At 47.5% G+C, this 21,561-nt stretch overlaps 1 protein-coding gene across 6 annotated transcripts in view; it reads right to left on the bottom strand.

The window, feature by feature from the left end:
- Window positions 1-887: 887 nt before the first annotated feature.
- The window catches only part of LOC111838866 (spermatid perinuclear RNA-binding protein-like), a 32,453-nt gene continuing 11,779 nt past the window's right edge, over window positions 888-21,561 (bottom strand). For 4 of the 6 annotated variants that reach the window (XM_023802263.2, XM_023802278.2, XM_023802288.2 and 1 more), the window contains 17 exons: window positions 14,051-14,254; window positions 12,089-12,288; window positions 11,332-11,497; window positions 11,031-11,172; window positions 10,482-10,576; window positions 9,959-10,054; window positions 9,747-9,858; window positions 8,610-8,707; window positions 7,756-7,861; window positions 7,384-7,467; window positions 6,331-6,539; window positions 5,652-5,810; window positions 4,775-4,909; window positions 3,697-3,837; window positions 2,954-3,080; window positions 2,731-2,787; window positions 888-1,585 (listed from right to left, as the gene is read on the bottom strand). In XM_023802263.2, the coding sequence (XP_023658031.2) occupies window positions 1,509-1,585; window positions 2,731-2,787; window positions 2,954-3,080; window positions 3,697-3,837; window positions 4,775-4,909; window positions 5,652-5,810; window positions 6,331-6,539; window positions 7,384-7,467; window positions 7,756-7,861; window positions 8,610-8,707; window positions 9,747-9,858; window positions 9,959-10,054; window positions 10,482-10,576; window positions 11,031-11,172; window positions 11,332-11,497; window positions 12,089-12,288; window positions 14,051-14,179 (2,133 nt within the window). In that variant the 5' untranslated portion in view covers window positions 14,180-14,254 and the 3' untranslated portion in view covers window positions 888-1,508. Of the gene's footprint in view, window positions 1,586-2,730; window positions 2,788-2,953; window positions 3,081-3,696; window positions 3,838-4,774; window positions 4,910-5,651; window positions 5,811-6,330; window positions 6,540-7,383; window positions 7,468-7,755; window positions 7,862-8,609; window positions 8,708-9,746; window positions 9,859-9,958; window positions 10,055-10,481; window positions 10,577-11,030; window positions 11,173-11,331; window positions 11,498-12,088; window positions 12,289-14,045; window positions 14,255-14,364; window positions 14,490-21,561 lie in introns of those variants that run through there. The other 2 variants (XM_072705023.1, XM_023802308.2) reach the window with 2 other exon arrangements.

Genomic DNA, 21,561 nt, shown 5'->3' with positions numbered 1-21,561 from the left:
AAGCTGTCCCTGAATGTTCCTCTTATTCACACCTTGTAGCCCTGTTCTGCTTCAGTGAACCATCAGGACCTCAGACTGGTGCTGACACACGGGCTGCGGGGATCTATTGAGAAGTACGTCGGTTACACTCGGAGGGTGGAAAACCGTTTCATCATCATTTTTAGCTGTCGGCTAAAAGCAAGAAAAGCATTTAAGACACTATAGCACTGGGATGACACAGTAAATCCTATGGTTTAGCTGAAATCCATCCATCCATCTACCCACCCATCCATCCATCCCAGGGTCATGGGGAATTAATAAAACATAAAGAATAACAGTGTGACATTATATACAGGTATATATATAGCAATTTACAATATCCATCCATATTGCAAGGTCACAGTATTTCTGTGGCCTGTCCCCAGGCAGGATTGGGTACAAGGCTGGAGTACAACCTGGAAGGGATGCCAGTCCATCACAGGATAGACTCTGACACACAATCACACCGTACAGGTGACAGAGAGACACCCATTCACCCAAACCATGTGTTTTTGGACGGTAGGAGGGCTATGGATCACCAGAAAGAGAAACACACTCCATTATACACTTTCTCCTTGTTTAGCGACCATTCACAAATACGACAGTCAGAAAATAATTCATTTCCGAAAAATGCATGGATTTGTTTGCCTGGCAGCATGTATGCTGGAGTCAGAGTCACTCTGGCAAAGCTGTAAGGGAACTTTATCCGAATGAGACGGCAGCAACTAGTGATCCTGCCAGCGTGAAGCGAACGTTTAGCAAACGTTCTGCATAGCGATCTGGTCGTTGGGATGGGGCTTTGTCGCAGAAAGAGGAGAGGGCGTCCTAACAATACGCAGCAGGATAAGAAAATACTGAGGGTCACGTGACAAGGTTTCCGAAACCTTTATTAATAGCTTGTGTACACACCAGCACCAATCCCGTGTACGCAACCATCCACTTAATGTACAAAGCACCACAAATCCTTTAGGCCACTGTAAGCTATGCACATTCCTACTAGCGCATCAGTACATTTCGCTATGGGCCTTAACTTAGAAATCAAACCGTAAATTCAAAGAGAGACTGTATTATTTATTCCTGGTGCATACATCCAATCTTCATACATGTGACTCTATACAGCATTGTAGTCTGTACCTGCCAAATTACATGAAATATACATTTGCCCCCCCCCCCCAAACACAAAAAAAAATAAAATAAAATACAGAGCTGGTTTCACGTACACTCAAAGTCCGAGGTAACATTTCACAGTACAATCCTTCAAGTACGCAAGTGGGACCAGCCGCTCTGCTGGTGAAACTGCAAGGGAGGTGTTTAAAAAAAAAAATAAAATAAAAAAAAAAAAGACACAAATGGGTCATTGGACTTACAGGACATGTGGCCGGAGCTTCCAGTGTTGGGCTGGAAACAAAAAATTTCCTTAAAAAATAAAAACGAAAACGGCAAAATAAAAAAAAAAAAAAAAAAAAAGACTGCCTTGTGGAGCCCCCCCACTAAAAGAAGGAGTAGTGGGGGACGGGATACGTGGGCATTTTCACCACGGGCAGCAGGACCATTCCTTTGGGCAGACCTACAGGGGGAGGGAAGCCGGAGAGATAAGCGGCCCGCAACACCGGGGAGGAGGCGCGTCCACCACAGTGTCTGAGGCACTGAACGTGCTACAGCATGAAAGAGAGGACCGACAAAAAGGGAGAGGTGAGAGCTGGCAGTGAGAATGAGAGGGACAGGGTGAATATCTGATGCAAAGTGCAGTACTCTGATATGTACCAGATGACCAACAAGCAGATTACACAATGCGCCTCTCGCATTAAAAGCCAGATAACAAACAAACAAAAAAAGAGTGGATTCCAGCTGAATTTTTGCCTATTTAAAATTAGATCCTAGCACAGAAATCGGCAGAATCTGCATACTGCTTCTGGGAAGGTTGGATTTCCTACTTTGTGTAGCTGAATATGTATTAAGTCACCTTGTGGCTTTGGTGTCAGGTATGTGTCTGACTGGCCTGTCGTCCCACAAGCTTGCTGAAAAATCACAGGGAGGCAAAACAAGGCAGAAGTTCTCGGCAAAATCTGCACTGCGGTTACTCACTAAGAAGCCATTAGCGGCAGGCGTGGGACACTGCATAGTGGGACCAGCCCTTATGGCAATAATGACCGTCTTAAATGTCCATAGGGTACTTTACATTCACTCCCATTCAGAATCCCCTTATGGGGTTTACCGAACCGTCTCGCCTCTGTCTGGGACGTGCAGTGCCATCTCACTGCATCCTATCCTCTACACGCTCGCACTGTGCTCCAGCTCTCTCTCTAGCTGCGCTGTGTTTTCATTGAGTCATCGAGAGGATGATTGCCTCATAAAGCCCAGAGATCCATTTTCAGTTGAACGAGATGATTGGTCTGTAAATCACATATTGGGCTACTGTTGTGGGGGGGGGGGGGGGAGGAGGGGGGGTTGTGTGATAGACCCATAGGGCAATGTTTCCCAATCCCAATTCCCAATCTTCGGGAACCCACTGACAGACAGTCCATGTTTTCGCTCCTTCCGAGCTCCCTGCCAGACAGCCCACATTTTTGCTCCCTGCCAGACAGCCCACATTTTTGCTCCCTAACAACTCCCGGAAACATGAAGAGTCTATGTGTCCCCGAGGACCAGATTGGGAAACACTGCCATAGGGTGTCTGTGGAGGTGAAATGGGAAGGTAGGGTGTGTACATACCATACGCAGAAGCCGGCACTGCAGGAGCGCTGCTGTATCCGTACGGAGCTCCATACGCTGTGGGCACACGAGGAAACATCTTACTGCTATTCAAACTTACACACAATATGTTACATTTTTGCTAATTAAGCTACCTTTCTTTAAACCATGGCATTCCCCTTGAACCAAAACGCAGCCCCCAAAAAGCTACATGATGTAATCCTCAGGACATAAGCAGACGTACCTGCGGCGATGTATCCTGGGGCGGCGGCCGTGCTCAGCAGAGCGCCTCTCGCCAGCGCCCCCCTGGCCTGGCCCCTGCTTGCCTGGGCAGCAGCAGACATTATTGTGGCAACGGGGGTTCCCTTTGCCTAGGGTGAAACACACACCTCAAACGTGTGACGGGTCTGGCGAGTAGCGCGGACTTCTGCCACAAAGGCCCGTCGTCGGCTCAGCCTAACGCTCTCGGACAGAATGCTACCCCGTTCACGCAGGTGAACCTTCACAGAAGACAGGTGCTTATGAATATTCCTTCAGGATGTTAGCGGTTTGGCTTCTGCATGGAATTATGATAATACAGAATCGCACAGGGGCAGGGCACGTTCCTCGCCTGTATGTGTAGTAACTTCTGAGAAATTAGTGCCGACCAGAACACAGGTTAAAGGTTATAACACAATAAAGGCTTTTCCTAGAATACAGTTATCTATTCCTGTTCATTATACAGTACATTCAACTGAGAATCTCCTTTAATGCAGGAGTGGCTGTCCCCAAAGGATTTGATATAGATATTAATTACAACCTGACTGACAGCTGGGGAACAAGGTGAGTTGACTTTCCATACAAGTAATTATGCTAATATAGAGCTACAATGAAAAGCATAATCCGTGGCTCTGAGGTCCAGGGTATGACTGCTTTGCCTTACGGTGTGGGGGGGGGGGGGGTAATGATCCCTGGGGAGTGGTCAGTGGGCGCCAGCGACTGACACACCTGGGGGAGCACCTTCTTTTTCCTGTTGGCGAAGGCGTTGGGCCCCGAGAACAGCTTCTCCAGGGCGGCCAGGGCGGCACTGGCCTTCGCCACCTTCTTATTGGGCCCAGCTCCTCGGAACCTCTGGCCGTCCACCTCCACCTGGGCCAGACAGGGAGGGGGGCAGACAGGGCAGAGAGTTGAGCCTAAACTCAACTGCCAGGCTATATACAGTGTGTGTGTCTGTGTTTTGGCCAAAATTCAAAGCACTATGTGTCATGCAAACGTGACACAGCCCACGCCTCAATGAACACTATCCTTACAGTGAGGTGTGGCGGCAGCATCATGCTATGGGGGATGCTTTTCATCTTCAGGAACTGAGCAATTTGTCAAAATCGAAGGGAGAATGGATGGAGAAAAACACAGGAAGATATTACGAGAAAACGTGCTTCAATCAGCAAAAAACTGAAGCTCGGGGAAAAACTTCATTAAAGCAAGACAACGATCCTAAGCACAAGGTCAAAGTAATACAGGAGCGATTAAAAAACAAAAAGCTGAATGTTCTGAAAGGGCCACTTAAAGTCCAGGGGTGCGTTTCCCAAAAGCATTACGGTAGCAACCGACATAGTTAGAACCATGCAGCTGAATGAGTCCAATTATGTAAGTTGGTAACAGGAGCTTTTGGGAAACAGACCCCCGATCTAAATCCCTAAGAAACCTGTGGCTTTCATTCAAAATTACAGTTAACAAACGATATTCAACCAAGTCTGCCATGAACAAAAATCACTCCTGAAGAGGATAAAAAGCTGATAGCTACTTACCCCAAAATACTTACAGCTGTTATTGCAGTAAAGATTAATTGATTATTTATGCAACTGGCAGTTTTTGATTTTCTTTAAAAGATTTGGCGAGACATAATAGATTCCGCCTTTGAAAATTTACTGCGAGATGTACATGCATTATTTGTAATTCAGGCGAATCTGGGGTTCAATACTTTTGCAAGGCAATGTGTATATAAATATGTGCAAAGCATACAACAGTTACTTGTCCAAACTGCAGGAAAGGTGCATCTTTACCTGCCTAAGTTACTGCAACTCACCTCCATGACAAAGCGCTTATCATGGCTGCCCCCGCTCTCCGATATCAAATCATACTTGAGCCCCCGTCGCTTCTCATTCAGCTCCATGATGGGGTTCTTCCCGCTGGACGTCAGGATGGGACCCTGAGTTCGGACCTGCCAGCGACAGAGCATGTGCCTGGTTGAAGATGACCTGCATCCTGCTGTACAAGCTGCACAGTTTACTGAGCTTCTGGAGAAAGATTTACGGGATCCGGGGAAAAAGCCTCGGGCTAAGTCTGTTAGAACACTTACCAGTGATGGCTGTTTGAAAACGTAAACACTTATCAGAGATGAAAAATATCATAACTGTGTGCAAAAGCACCCCTGAATGGTACAAGACGTCAGTCTGCGAGGAAAAAAAAAAATCTTTGCTTTTCCATTTCTCATAATAAAATGATCTACGTACAATCACTATGCAGACTGTCAGTTCAATAGCCTGTTTATCCAACACAGTAGTAAATTATATAGTTGGAAAAAAAGTGTATAAAAAAGTTCCATTAAGTTCTTGATGCAAAGGAGCAACATAATAATTGGGCCTCTATGTAGTGGCTGCAGCCAGTGAGCCAAGGCTGCTGGCAGATAGGTGTTTTTCTGAGGATTATGCTCCCCGAGGTACGGCAGGAATTTTATGTACAATACGCACTGTCAAAGTCTGTCTAATTCCTGGATTACATCTATGCAAACAAAAAAATCCCACAGAAAAAGAACTGGTAATAAGGAGTTAGCATTTCCCCAGTGGATCTGCGAGATTCGGGAATGCCTGGCAGGGGGTCAAGGCAATGCTGAGCACGCGGTTAAAAATTCAAGCGTGCGCGATGTGAGCCGCTAATCCCAGGCGGGGGCTGCGTTTGGTTACCTCCAGCGTGTTCGAGCTGTCCGTGAAGGAGCCAGAGCGGTTATTGCTGGGGTAGGGAGACGTGGCGTCAGTCTTGCCCTCGCCGTCCGACTTCTCGTCAGCGCTCAGGGGGTCCAGGTCAGTAGCAAAGCCGGTCGGGTATCCCATTGCCTGCAGAACCTGAACAGTTCGTGCCAGTGAAAATTCTTCATCTCTCAATAGGGGAAAAAAACCCCCCCAGAATTCCATAAATTCAGAAAAATGTCATTTCCTTGTTTGAAAAACTGCAAATATAACCGTGGACACCCCAGTGATGACACAGCTGGGTGCTGCTTGAGGGCTGCTATACAGAAATCAGGTCAGAATACATCTGCTGTGGTTTCACCCAACACCATGTGTCTGACACAGGACAGCTGGATTACAAAGAACAGGCGAAAACCCAGGAAACCAAAGCCACTTTCTGACCTGAACGAGCCCCAAATCCGGTAGGGAGCAGGACCTGAGATTATCTTTGCTAAAATTCATTTTAAAAAGGTGCAATTTGGATTTTGTAATCTATGCATATTCAGGTCAGAAGCCACCCGTCTGCAGAGCACCATTCTGAAGTCCATAATGCTGAACATCTAGCCTCCCACAAGACAATTCAGGACACTGAAATCTCACCATTTGACCTTTCAGTTCCTGTTGACCCTATTAGTACCTTCACTGCCACTCGCAGCTTCGCCACCTTCTTGGAGGACCCTGAGGCTTCGTAGACGGTGCCGTCCACATCGACGGACATGGTGAAGACCGGGGCATGGACTGGGCCGGACTGGGAGAGCAGCTTGTACTGCAGGCCGGGCTGAATTTGGTTCAGTCGCATCAGGGCGTTCATTGGCTGGTTGGTGTCTATTGCTTTATTGTCAAGAACTGGAGGGCGAGACACAAACCTACTAGTGAGTGGGGTCATTTCCTCTCGGATGACAGCTGGCAAAAGGTTTAGCTGAATACCGGCCAAACACAGTGTTTCCTTCACATTCCTCAAGTCCTCGACTGCGACTAACCGCCTTTCAGCTATTTTATTTGACAAAAGAGCTCATTAAACCAGTGTCGGGATAATGGCAGATCGCTGCTTACTAAATGTCTTCATCGCACATAATTAAGACAGAGCTCATCAGACGCATCCTGCCTGGGCGGCCCAAGGACCCCGGGCACGGCAGGAACGCCCAGAGACCCACAAAAAAAATGCGATAAATAATCTGCCGTTACAGATTTTATTGCTAGCGGACAATTAGCTTGCAAAACAGATGCAGAAAAATGAAAAAGCTACCGTGCTGGAAATGGCGCAGTGCATCAAACTATAACGTGACACACACTGGCGTATCTGCAGTGCTTTGCTCACAGATTTGGGGCAGGATGATACAACAACAAAAAAAAAAAAAAAACTAAGATAATGTTTTACCAAGACCCTTAAAGTCAAGGAAAATAGAATAAATGAATCTGGCTGTTTTTCTCTTGCCCTGTACCTCAAAACATCTCGTTTATAATATATTAACATTATTGTTATCATTCCCATGAACCAAACAAAAGTAAGTGGCTATAAGATGGGTGGATGCTTGCATTATTATATACAGAACTATGAAGAAGGATGACCCATTTTAGGGGAGATACATTAGGTGTCAAGGTGTCTGGATCTCTGGGGCTTCATTGACCAAATGATTAGGCTTGGAATTAGGAGCCACACCAACCCACTGGAGGCCACAGAGCTTCTTACACTTCTTTAGGTTGCACTTCATCTTCTTGAGCAGGTCTCTGTCGTCCATGGATCCATCCTCATGGGGTCTCTTCAGTCCCGGTCCTGGACAGGGCAAAAAGCCGCAAAGGAATGACTGACTGCGAAGGAGCATTTGCATGTTCGCAAAACCCTAATCCCAACGACGACCGTAACCCCTACCCAGCCCTAACCTTAACCATAAGTAACCAAACAAAATACAAGTTTAGTTTTTTGATTGCAGTCAGAGATTTTTATAAAGATTGAATTTTCCCTTTGTGGGGACTGAAAAAAGGGTCCCCACAACATCATACTAGCAGGTTTTTATCACATTGTGGGGACATTTGGACCCCTCACATAAACACACACACACACCTTCTTTATCCAGACCCGGGTGCTTCTGCAAGGGTCTGCTTGAGGGCAGCGGGTCCATCTCCAGTAACTTGTGGATTCGCCCAAAGGCCAGCAGTCGCAAGGCGTGCTGGGAATTAGCATAGATTGAGGCAATCAGCCTGGGACTCATCTATGGTCTAAGTCCAGTGGGCTTCGGACTGAAATCCTGCAAGGGGCTCTGCTCTAAATAAGTAAGGCATTTTACTTGATTTGTTCCAGTAGAATGGATACATGTATCTTCTGAGCAGCTGAATGAAAGTGTAAATGGGAAAGACTGCTGCGGGAACTGGGGCTGACAGCTACCACACCTCTCTCTTGTGAACACATGTGCAATCAAGAGCAAAGCTGGGGGGCTGCGCAGAAATGAGATCCCTGCAGTAAACAAGGCAGCCCCACACAATTACCGGGAGCTCTCACAGAGTTTACTTAGCAACCAGCCCCACCCTGCCTGATATGATCTCAGCTGTGGAAACATACAGATGAAGAGCGAAGGGGGTAAATAAGCTAAGGTGCACTCACACGGACGCAGCAGCGTAGACACATCTCCAGGGGGCTATCATGTGTATAGAATTTTCCACAGTGATTACTTAGCGACACCTTCAGCTGAAGGTCACTTGGACCCATGCATTTTGGCGCATGTCTCTCAGCTGTACTGTTGGCAAGTTCATTTACATGAGTGAGGATGTTTCTTGACTTAAGACAACCTTGAGATTCCAGCGGGCTGCACAGTCGATTCAATACTCAATACCACATGACATTCTGTGTGCCTCCTAAACCCAGGTATAGTGCATGGTTGGGCAACACCAGATCACAGCACACGTGAATGCTCTCCTTACCTGGGCGCTGCAGGTGAGAGCCTCGGCCTGCTCGGCCGTCATGTCTGACAGCACGTCCGTCGGCTCCTTCTCGCAGGGGTCGTGCAGTCCTGGTCCACCTTGGAAGTCCATCGAAACAATCATCCATCAAGATACACAGACGACTCATTAACTATAGCTGAGCTTTTCAAATCTGGACCTCGATTCCAAATCCAGGCCTTGTTTTCAGTTCTCCCAGGTAGTTAGTTTAATGATTACTGACTCTAATTGGCCACAGAGGCTTCACACCAGACCCACAGGTAAAGGAAGGCTGGAAAATCAGCAGGGCTCGGACCTTGAGGACCGTGATTTGAATATCCCTGAACTATAGTCATCACTTCAGTGATTCAGACTAGGGAAGGGCTATATCATTTTTAATCAGGGGTAGCATAGCATACACAAAAACACCTAATGCTCACTCCCCAACAAAGGAATATTAATTGACATCAAGCTTTGAAATCTTAATCCTCAAATTTTTGGGATACCTAATCTGCCAGTTTGTATCACTGACACTCAATCACCCACACATTTGGCCAAAACGCAAGCTAAACAAATGGCAGCCATTGAACAACATTTTCGTTAAGATGCAAACTCTTCTAGATGATGGCAGCCTGTTGGGCTGGAGCAGAAATGCAAGAACAAGGCAGACTTAGGGTTTTTCTCAAAATGCATATTTCACCGTACTTGTGTTCTCATGTACCCATTTTAAATCATCTTCCATTGCCAAAGACCAGTTCCAGGACTCAAGGACAGAAGTACAGAGGATGGTAAAAATACCTGGATGTCGTTCTTGCCCCGCCCCAAATATCAAGGGTACATTGGTTGCATCCTCGCCGAACGAGACCAATCCCTCGATTCATTGAGCCCCAAGTTCGTCCTTGGGAGGCAAGCTAGCAAAACTGGTCTTGTGAAGACCACAAGTACAATCTTCACATTCTTGGTATTGAGAAAAACCCTTGATCTTAAAGATCACTTCGAGGGACACTTGAATGGGTCTCAAATTACGTCCTATTTTGGCTACCAGCCAGCCAAAGGTTGCGTCGTGCTACACTTCCCTCATAATGCACTTCAGGCAGCAGCCACGTGTGCAGCCGTCACATATTGTATCCCATCACATACCCGGGAGAAGGATTCCAGAGGCCACACACTCCACGACTCTCCGCAGAGCCTCTCCAGCGCCCAAGGGCCGGCTGCACGTGGCTATGGCTTTCTCACAAATCAATTCCAGGGGCTGCAACATATTGACGAGCAGTCAATTTATTCAGGCCAATCCAGCAACAGACCACGCATCTCCCATCTGGCAGAGACAGCAGGAAACAGGTTCCACCCACCCATCCTTTCAGGGGCTCCCAGGCAGTGACCCTGTTGCAGAGGTCTCTGAGAATCCGGAGCACGATAAGGCAAGACTGGAGCCCGGTGACTCTGGCCTGGGGAGGGACAAACGACGTAGAGAGGGCCAGAGGTGAAATGACAGCTCAAGCCTACTTGGACCAATGCACTTTCTTTCTTACAGTATCATTAGACTCTGTAACCAACAGCCCATTTGTGTAGACAAACTGAAGGTGAAAGGAACAGTACAAAAGGTGAACCGTACAAAAGGTGAAGAAACAAATAAGAATTACAGTACATATTTAATGCTACGTCTTTGAAGTTTTCCTCAAAGACAGTTTGAAGGTCAATCGAAGGTCAAGCAGCTTAAATAGTGCTGAAGAACCATCACGTATTGCAAGCACTCTACCCAGAAAGACTACCCACTGAACCGGCGACCTGAACAGAGCACACCGCACCCTTGGCGTCAGAAGAGCGACCCTCGGGCGAGACAGGGAACGGTGAGGCAAAGAAAAGCCATCTAACCTGGAACCACTTGGCGTGTCGCAGGGCTGCCAGAGCAAGCAGACACCTCTGCTGGTCCAGCAAATCAGGCGGATCCTCCAGCTCGACGTTCTCTGCTGGAGAAGCAGGACAGGCGGGCTGTCACTGAGCGGTTCCTGTCACGGCGCGCGGGCGGGCGGGCGGGATGCATCTTAACCAGGCACTCAGATACTCTCCCCACACATTAGGCCCATTTAATGGGCTATACAATCAGGCAGGTTATGTATTCAAGTAAGCAGTTTAATCGTAAAAAAATAAAAAACTGACCAACACACACTGGCCAATCTTTGTCTTATAAAGTAAGCTGCAGTAAGCGTGTCTGAATTTACACCAATACGACGCAAGGTCTTTGAAATTGCATTTTGTGTCTGACAATTCTTGGCAGATTCCATAAAACCACATGCAGATTTATTAGTTTTATTATGCAGTTTTCCCCGCAAATTTTTCATCCATACACACATTTTGCTGGACTTGGGAATGGGAAAGTCCTGGGATTCAGCTTCTAAAGGGAGAAGGTGGCACGGATGGTACCTTCATCCTGGTGCTGACCGTCTCTCATCTGTGCCGACGTGAGGGTGACCTTCAGGGTGAGCCGAGGTTCCCAGGACCTCAGCACACGGACACAGGCTTCTGGGACGCAGCAGTCCACCTCGTACTGGTCTTCTGTCAGGCTCTGCCAAAGAAATGCATGGCGGGGATTACGACCATCCAACCTCCAGGAAGAATATGCCCTCTGGATGGCATTTATGTGTACACACACACACACACACACACACACACACAGTCAAGGAGTATCAAGGTCATAGCCAACCCTAACTTTGCTGACACCAACCTGGATCTGGAGAGGCAGGTTGTCAGAGACCCTGTGCAGCAAGCTCTCTGTGGGCTTTTCACGACACATCAGCACCAGCTCCAGCTCTATGTCGTTCCTGATGAGAAGCCCCTTGGCCAGCAGTCCAACCCGCGTCACCCCGCAGAGAATCCTGCTGCTCTGCTCCCTGTTTCGGAAGACAGACCATAAACCACTGAGCCAACGGGACCTACAGCCATAAACAATGTCCGCTGCTGTCCGGTTAAAATTAAATCTCCTCTCAGTGCTGAAATAGCCTTGTAAAATATGACGATTGCTTGAAAAAAAAACAGATAGTAAAACTAAAAAGTGGAGAAATGCAGGCAATCTAACATAAGTTACCTGCAAAATACCACATAAGGTCTTCATTCGAGGAACACATTTTTAATTGCATTGTATTCAAGTTACCTGGTCTCCATTCAAGGAAGGTATGAGAACACTTAACATAAATCAGCAGGACAGTCGTTAAGGGGTGATACAGTCAGGCCAGTTTATAACAAAATATAATTGGGTGGGTCATACTTCCTAGCTAGTGTGAGTAACATTAAACTCTTCTGAGTTTAATGTTACATATTACAGTATTATGAGCTAAAAATCCAGCCGCTGCTGCCAGGAGGGGGGCAGATCCCATTGAGACTCCACAGTACACATTTGCCAGGCTTAATTCCTTCCCATCCAATTACAGGTTAAAGCCAGGGAGACGGGGGTATTCCCGACACCGTCGGGGGGGGGGCCTTACGTAGTGCTGCTCTCCCCAGAGTCTGCGGGTGGGGCGTCCCCCCGGTCCAGGCCATCCATCCAGTCGGACACCTGCTTCAGGGCACACTCGACGGTGGACACCAGCGTCTGCACGGCCTCCAGAACCTCCGACGATGGGTAGATGGCTGAATGCTTGGCCATGACATGGCGGTCGTCATTTGCAAAAGACCGGATGGACCTCTGGGTTGGGGGCAGGCGGAGAAACGGCTTTAAGGCAGGAAGCACGGACGCACAAACACACATCATCACCAAACTGCATCCCCTCCCTGCACCGGTGTTGAATTCCTCCAGGTCCTGCTCCCGCATCCCGAAGTCACGCAGTTAGGCGGACAGTCGTCTCCAAACGGCCTGCAGGGTTCCTGCGAGCGTGGCCTCGCCGTGACCCCCTACTGGATAAGCGGGAATGGAAAATAGATGGAACTGATAACGACCTTCTGCTTCTTACTACTCTGTGCGGCAGACTAACTTCTATCCGACAGCATTCCTCACGTTTCCCCACAACGCTGCACTCTTAAAAATTCCCTCATCATCATGGAGACTCATTTAGGTGCCACATAAACGCAGTTTGTGAGAAACGCAGTGGCCTATATTACAGTGACGAATGATTCAATACAAGGCAGCCTGGAGACTGCGGCTCTGACTTAATACGCGAACACGTAACTCAGACGTAAATCAGCCTACCATGCCACAGCACTGGCACACATGCATCTGTGCTGTTAACTTGTTAAACTCCCCAGTAATGTTCCAGGCTGACTTTGGAAAAGAGCAGCTGCTAAATTAATAACTGAAAATGTAACTCATCAGCACCAGTAAGCAGCAGACAGTGCCCTGACCCCAATCCCTGGTTATTCTGGGTGACACTGGATAATGACCATGAGTGCGGTAACTGGATTTCAATGGGGTCCTTCGGACGCAGATAAGCTGGGCAGTGCGCTCAATAGTCACATGGACAGCAGAAGCTCCGGCATTGGTGCAATGTCCTTCTGGAGCATGGATGGACGCAGAGTGCATGCTGGGATAATGGTTTTGTTCACGGTCTGGGGCCTGGTATCCTGTGCTTCAGGTGGGAACTTAAACCGAGGACTTAGATCTGAGGGTTTAGTTATAGAGGGGGCTGTAGTGATAAAGGCTGGCCTAGTTAGAATGCTCTGGAAAACTCAGAGCTGAGTAGAAGAGGATTTCTATACAAAGCTACGGGTGAGAGAAATCCAGACAGGAAGCCAAATGGGCAAGGTCAGCATGGTGACTGGAGCGAACTTTAGGGAGGCCAGCATGCGGAGTCTGGATCCTCTTGTGTCAAAGCTGTTAGAGAGAGTGCACTCCGTGCGGGACTCAGGGTCAGCCCCATCCGTCTGGAGCACACGGGAAGTGTGCTCGTTAGGGAAGATTAATGACAAGCACCCCCCCACACCCGCTTTAATCATGTGTGCACTGTCAGCTCAGAGGGCAGGACCATCCATCAGAGGCAAAACCTCCTTTGGGGAGTCGGAACAGGGCTTCACCCCCAGCTGGGCTCTGCCTCACCCACTGCGAGGGTGCGTGTGAGAGAGAGAGAGAACATGCGTGTCGGAGAGAGAGCCTGCGTGTCAGAGAGAGAGAGAGAGAACCTGCGTGTCAGAGAGAGAGAGAGAACCTGCGTGTCAGAGAGAGAGAGAGAACCTGCGTGTCAGAGAGAGAGAGAGAACCTGCGTGTGAGAGAGGGAGAGACTACGTGTCAGAGAGGGAGAGCCTGCGTGTGAGAGAGCACAACAAACACACGCCCATGCAAACACATGTGCACACACACACGCTCACATGCCCCCACAAGAGCACATACACGAACACACACACAGAACAATCCACACATAGAAACAGTGCTATGCGTGTACGCATCTTACACACACACACACACACACACACACACACACGAGTGTGACCCTGCTACTTGCACACGTTACCATGCCTGCAGGTCAGGTGACACAGATGCTGCTTCTTCCTCTGCTGTCTCGCCGTCCAGCTCGCACTCGGCTCTGGCTGCGGGGCTGCCTGTGGTGTGAGTCAGGGCCCGGGTCCCCTGGCTCGGCCTCCTCATGTGCACCCCCTGGACCCGCCTCGGTGGACGCTGAGGCAGACTGAGAGGGGTGTTGCGTCCGGGTGCCACCCCCTACTGGAAGGCAGAGGAGACCGACGAGGTCAGCTGTACGTCATCCCCTACCCCGTCCCAACCACTCCGCTAACTACTATGGGGCAAGACTTACGCCGACAAAAACAACTTACCAAAAAAACAAGGAACGGAACACCTAAGAAATCACAAGGAGCTGAGCAACGTGCCCAGGAGCTCCGATTCAGTCCTGCACTCCTCTGACACCTCCTGCACCCACCCAAGATCTCCTCCCAGCCGGAGCCAGAGCCGGAGCCGGAGCCAGAGCCGTCAAGAAGCACACAGAGGAAACGGCAGAAGAATCAAATCTCAAGCGCCCTTTGACAGAATCGGGTGATTCTCCCACAATGAACAAGCTTGAGTGCAACTGTGGGCTCAGCCTCCTGACTCAATTATATTTAGCCTCAAATAATACATGTACAAAAGCTGGAAGACATTTTCACCTTTTCACTACTCATCGCCATGAGTGGCAGACTTGTCTCAACTTCTTCAATAAAATGGTTATGCTGCATCTTGTTTCCCACCAGGGAAGCGTTGTAGATTATTCTCACCTCTAAAGTACCACATTTGCACTTTTATGAGAAGGACATCAACGCCTTCATATCTAGCCGAATCTCTGTGACAAGTACAATGGCCGAGGCGGCATGGGGAGGTGTACTGCTGCTCACACTGTACTGTGACTGAAACCCCAATCCATGACATCACTTACAGGAAATTCACACGTAGCCGGACTCCGACGGTGCAGGAAGCAAGAGTCTGCAGTCAGATCAGATAAAGCATTTGACCATTATCAAGATCTCTTTAATAATCAGTCACTATAGACAAATCACTCAGTAAATATGCCATTACAGACTCAGCACTTGGTATGATCTTTACAGTTTTATCTTTGTTGCCAAAGTTAACCTTCAGGATTTGGCATTAAGCTGCTGCCGTTTGTCCTTCATCCTTTTTTCTGATCCAAACTCCCAATATAATTTATATAAACCTGTGAATATTTATGAACGTCAGCCCGAGTTGTACTGCAATTTCATCTTTATTCATGGGAGTTATCAAAAACAAATTCCCTTCCAATGAACAGAGGTCTCACTAGCTATAGAATGAAAGAAGACAACAGGTTGTCCATAAAACATGCACATTTTTGAGACACTAATTTCATTGTAATTGATACACACTCACAGACCACTTTATTTGATATACCTTTGCCTCCAGAACCAGTTCAGGATTTGTGCATTCTGAGATGCCTTTCTGCACACTAATGTTATTTTTGCGCCGAGCTGGTATTTTTGCATTTTTGGCCTTGTCGTTAGCTTTAACGAGTCTGCCCATTCTTTTCTTCTCTGAACTCCCTCATTAACATAGTGCTTTCAGCCACAGAACAGCACCTGACTGGTTGCGTTTTGCCTACCACACCCAATCGCCTTAAACTCTAGATAGCGTAGTGTGTGGAAATCCCAGGAGGGCGACTATTTCTGAGATTCTGGAATCAATTACTCTTGGGCCAACAACTACATGACATTCAGAATTACGCAAAACATACGTCTTACCCCTTTGATTGCTTAGCCGAGTTGCAGCCACAGGAGTCACCGTTTCGAGGAGCAGGGAGATGTACCCAACGCAGTGACCGCAGAGGACCTATGCTACGTTGGCAGTACATGTTCAGGATGCAGCAGACACACCAGGAAGTCTGGAGGAGTGCTCACTCTTAATTGAACTCCTCCTGCTGCCCGGACCTACCAAAACATGGCTACTCAAGTGCTCTCCGGGGAGAAGGTGTCCTCTACACTGCTCTGCCTTTCTGAAGAATGACTCCATCCACTTAAAAAAAACCTTCAGCAACAAAGGACAAAGAATGCTGCATCAGGAGAGTCTGGGGTCCGGAGGGACCAGGGAGGCTCCGTCAACAGAGCCAAACACATAACCTTTATTCCTGCATTCATTTAGGAGCTAAAAAGTGTAAAATACACTTACAGGCAATTTCTGCATATATATATCCATTACAGGCCCACTGGCATATGCAAGCAAGGAGGCGGTCGGGTGATAATTTAATGAATTTCACTTGATCAAATGCATCTGGAGCTCAGAGACAGCAGATTTCTGAACATTGACGGTAAGATTATGCGGGTCTTCGATGCCGCAGCCCCCCACACTCAGCACATACTTCTCCCGTCAGGCTGGGTGGGCAAGAGACCCCGACTGCATCTGAAAATACGCTGGAATTCCTCCAGGCTCTCTCTCCACATCCTTTCAATGACCTAATATTTCCCAAAATCTGAATAATTTTCATGCCACAAACCAGCCCAAATTAGCTTCTTGCAAGTGCACAGAAGCGGTGACTGAAGCCAGAGGCCCTGTGAGGGTCTGACTGCAGTCTTGGCTTCGGCCTTATTGGACACGCATCTCTCATACAGAGACCCCTTCTAACAGCAAAGTAAACAGTTTTGTTTTCTATGAAATGCTCATTCAAAGTCCCCTCCGACCCCCTGTACTACTGGGCTTATGTGCTACCAGAGATCCAAAATCATCCCTTAAGGTTCAATTAAAATTTTATTAGTTTTTGTAGTAGTCCTTCCCAAAGCACTTATGGATTTCGCTTCCTGAGTATCCGACTAGCATCACCAGTCCCACTGCAACACAGAGACTGTGATTGCTGCCATTGTGCAAGTGCCTGAATTCAGGTCGCTAATATATCTTCCACTTGAAGCAGCCCTTGCAGTTTTAACTGCTGCTTGGAGGAAAATATCATGGATCATACATCAGCTGGCTAAGAATGAGCCTTCGGGTGTCATCACCTGGACCTGTCTGACAGCGGTTTCTTAGAAAGAGGGGAAAATTAAGGTGCCATATAAGTCACACATACAGGTGCCCAATGTTTTGTGGAAAAACCTAAAAAGATACATTATATGAAGCACAGACTCTTTTCTTACTTAAAGGTGACTGAGCATTCAGCACTAATATCTCACAAAGAATTGTACAGACTTAGAGGCGTTTACACTTCAGAACGTAAACTAGTTAACACTTGCTTCCGTTTTCTCACTTCTCTCATCCTCAGCAAGGCTTCAAACCCCTCCCTGCATAACATCACACAACCTCCACTGAGGGGGCCCAGATGATGGCAAATTCAAGGTGACCGTGAAAAGAAGAGGGGGGAAAGAAAGCGGAAAGCAGACCTGGCAGCGAAAGCATAACACGCTGGCATAGAAACCATCGGGGTCATTTCCGCTGTCTCTACGCACACACACGGTGGCCCAGAAACAGGGGCGACTGTGGTGCATTCTGGGAAGCCCAGGAGAGAATCTGGGCCTGACAGAGAGAGTCGTTTTGGAGATGAGGCAGTTTGAGGCACAGCGATGCCGGTTACACTGAAAAATATGCCCAATAAAGTATTTCGATGTCATATGCTTTGCTGCATAGTCTAGCATCATATGATTACCATTCCTGATATTCCATTCAACAGCAGAGGAGACGCAAAGGAGCAGAACAGTTGCTGCAGAGGACATTAAGCAATACTTTGGCAAGCGGGTAAGAGATTCCTATGTAGGTTTATTTCTTTCCTGGAAAACCTGCATGCGAGCTCATAGTGATCCACCGAAAATGGCCCCACAGGCTACAAAACCCAGTTAAATCAGTCTGACTGTAGCGTTTCATTCTGGACTTTTTCTGATGAGACCAGAATACAGCAAGAACAGCTCCCAAAGCCCTACACTGCAAGACCCAATTAGGACACAGCCCCACAGTCTCTGCGTAGGCTGCGGTGGGTTTCTATCCATTTTCTTTGGCTGATGTCTGACACACATTTTCTGAAATCATGAGCATATTTTTTTGATATTTAGAAGCATACATTTTCTAAGGATGTGAAACAGGTCCATGTGACAGAGGGATGGAAGGACAGGATGGGGAGCTCATCTGGGATTTGGAGACTAACAAGACAGACAACAAAGGGGGAAGAATGGGAAAACAAGGTAGAGGATCTATAAATGGAGCGACGAGGTTGAATGACTTGGATCCCTTCTCACTTCAGAGAAAACAGTTTAAAATAGGCAAAGGAAACTGAATGGCTTTGCTATGTGACTTTCCCCTCCCTGAGAGATCCCAAGACTCCCTGTCTCACACAGCGCAAAAGCCAAGAATAATAAACTGTAATTTGTGCTCATCAAAGGTGGAAAGTTCAGGTCCAGAAAGTGCAAATCCGACCAAGGTTTCGTTTCAACCAACCAGCTGACTCTTTATACTGGTTAGTTGAAACCAAACCTTGGTCTGTATTTGTAATTCCTGGATCTGAACTTTCCACCTCTGGCGCTAATAAATAGAGAATACCCAATACCTTGAGCATTTTTACCGGCATGGGAAAAACACGCACAACACTTCTGCTGTACCCGGAGCCTTTCAATCGTCCCTAAAACCAATGGCAGCCAGCCCAGCATCACGCTGATTGGCCAGGAACCCAACCGATTCCGCGCTATGAGGCATCGCGTGTTTGCAAAGATCTAACCCTGCGCTCCTGCCGAAGGCGACTGCAAGGGTGAGCTGTTCAGGAGTCATTAGAAGTGTAGCATGATAAACAGGCATAAGCGTTACAGGACAGTGGGCCGTATCTGCATTGGTGATGGCCGGTTAGGACACGCAGACGAGGAGAACTTCATGCTCGTGTAAATCAAGCTCCAGCCTTCTGCTGCTGCAAAAGATAAAGGCTTAAAAGCTGAAGGAGATACTTTCACCAGCTATCCAGGGTTTCATAACGCACAATGTTTTATACATTTGAAGGTATAGTAGAGTCAGGGAGGAGAAAAAGAAACAAAAATATGGTCTGTGATATTACAATAAAAACTGGTGTATACGGTGTATATTACATTTATCAAGTAACTATTTTAATTATTAGCAGCTACTAATGTTCGAATTCACTTCAATCATAATTTGTCGGATCCATTAGCCCATTGTGGGAGAAATGATCCTCTCATATTTGTTCTACCACGGTCACTCATCATTTTGGATAATGGTTGGATAAAATAAAGCCAAGATAAGCCATGTCACTAAGTCCTAGGCTTTCAAAGACTGAAACAATGACCTCCACATTTAGAACAAAACATTTTACGATATTCAACAATGTGGGAGTAGGCCTAATTTTCCAACTAAGAACCAAACTAACGACAAACTCTAAATTATAAACAACAGTGGGGTGACATCATTTGTCGTCAAGATTTTAGCAACGTGATGGGAAAAAAATTAAATTATTTCTAGGTAAATGAATGCTAAATAAAACATTAAGTAAGAAATATTGTAAGCAGTGGTACCATAATTAATCAATGTGCTTAATCATTTATTTATGCTAAATGATTTATCTCCTGCAAACTTGCTGATGTGCTCCACCAAACTTTCTGTCGACGTGCAGCTCAGTCAGCAGGAACAGCCACTGCCTCCCAACCCCTGGGACCTGAAGCATTATCAGGAAACGAATTGCTTTTGTTACCTCTCTGCAATGTTACCTAAGTAGGAACTACACCCCAGTCGCGGCTCTGGAGGGGGGGTGGGGGGGGGGGGGGGGGGGGGGGGATAGGCGAGAAGCAGGCTAAGGTGGTTGTCACACCATGAGCTCCAGCACAGCCGCTCTGCGTGAAAGTCGTTGGGGGCACATCGCTTACTGCCAGAGACGAGGGGGGATGGCGAACCCACACCCCAGTGAAGCAGTGAGCAGTGAAGCAGCCTCAAAAAGGCCTGATCCTCAAAAGCATGGAGGCGTGGGCCAGTAGCCAGGCGTGGAGACGGAGCTGACGGCTACAGACCCTCTCAGAGGCACCGAGGGCTCGGCTCAGCGCTAAGGCACCACCGCGTCCACTTAGCGGCGTCAAGCATGACCATATTAGGCCCACATTCGCCACCGAGGCTGTGATGATGGATAGAACGGCACACAATCGCCGAGACCCCGTGCCCGTTTTCTCTGTGCGAGTGTCAACACTCTAAATCCCCCAATCAGCTCTGATATCCACGTCCCCCCAGGTCAGTCAACGGTGGAACATCTAAATATGCTGTACAGAGCTCCACTAAGCAGCTTTTCCTGTTAAGACATAGTTAATTCAATAAATTTGAAGTAATAAAAGTGATTCATTAAACTGAAAACAATAAACCATTATTATTTAAAATTGACTAATTGGACTGAGATGTTAGGCCAATACATCTAACCATACATCCATCCATCTTCCAGCCATTTCTCCAGTACAGGGTCACCGTGAACGCAGATGCTTTCACACGTAGGTGCGCTGAGCATTAAAACCTGACACTTGGTGCAAATTTGTACACCTGCCTCACATTGCCGACTCAGCCTTGAGCTGCTGGGTCACAGGACCACACAGGGCCATCTGCTCCCGTTAGAAATCACCCAGCAGCACCACACCCTCCCTGAATGAACAGGATGACCTTGGCTGGTGTACTGTCTCTGGTACAGTATGAGTGTGCGTGTGTATGTGTGTGGGTCAGATATACATTACATTCTGGGGACCAAATGTCCCCACAATATGATGAAAACCTGTTATTTTGACATTGTGGGTGCCATTTTTTTGGTCCCCACGAGGGGAAAATTCAATTTGATAAAAAAATCTGAGATTGCAATCAAAAAACTAAAAATGCTACAAGTCCTATATCCTGTTTGGTTACGTATGGTTAAGGTTAGGGCTGGGTAAGGATTAAGGCTGTCATTGTTGGGATTAGAGTTTTGCCCATACGAATGAATGGACGGTCCCCACAAAGATATGAGTACAGGTGTGTGTGTGTGTAAGTCGGCTGGCGCTTAAGCAAAGGGGTTAAAAAGCGTGTCAAAATGGGTGCAGGAAATGCATCTCTGTGCCAGAGATGCACCAAAATAGGTGCATATATATCACAAAGTGTGAGGAGTATGAATCAGCACAACATAAGAGACCAGCGCACACCCCCCCCTATATGCAACCTGTCCCTAGCATCTGCTGCTGTGTGCCAGGGGTCTCAGGCAAAATATTGGATTTGAAAATTAACAGGCAATTTTGAGTTATCGAATGTATTTGTGCTCATCGCTAAGCACCACCCCGCAGCCGTCACATGTCCGTAACCAAAACAAATCTGTCTGACTAAAAGGGGCACTTCTGTCAAGCGCCTAAAGTAGCGTTTACCAAACGGGTCAATGGGCTCCCCCAGACACTCCACGTTTTTGCTCCCTCCCAGCTTCCGGTAGGAGCAAAAACATGGACTGCCAGGGAGTCCCCGATGACCTGGTTGGGAAACACGACCCTAAAGCACGGACAGGCACACGCACAGACACGCTCCCGGGTCAAGGCCGGCCCCCTAGAGCC

This window comes from Paramormyrops kingsleyae, chromosome 2, assembly GCF_048594095.1.
Source record: "Paramormyrops kingsleyae isolate MSU_618 chromosome 2, PKINGS_0.4, whole genome shotgun sequence".
Classification (NCBI taxonomy): Eukaryota; Metazoa; Chordata; class Actinopteri; order Osteoglossiformes; family Mormyridae; genus Paramormyrops; species Paramormyrops kingsleyae.
This window is presented reverse-complemented; position numbering and strand designations above follow the sequence as displayed.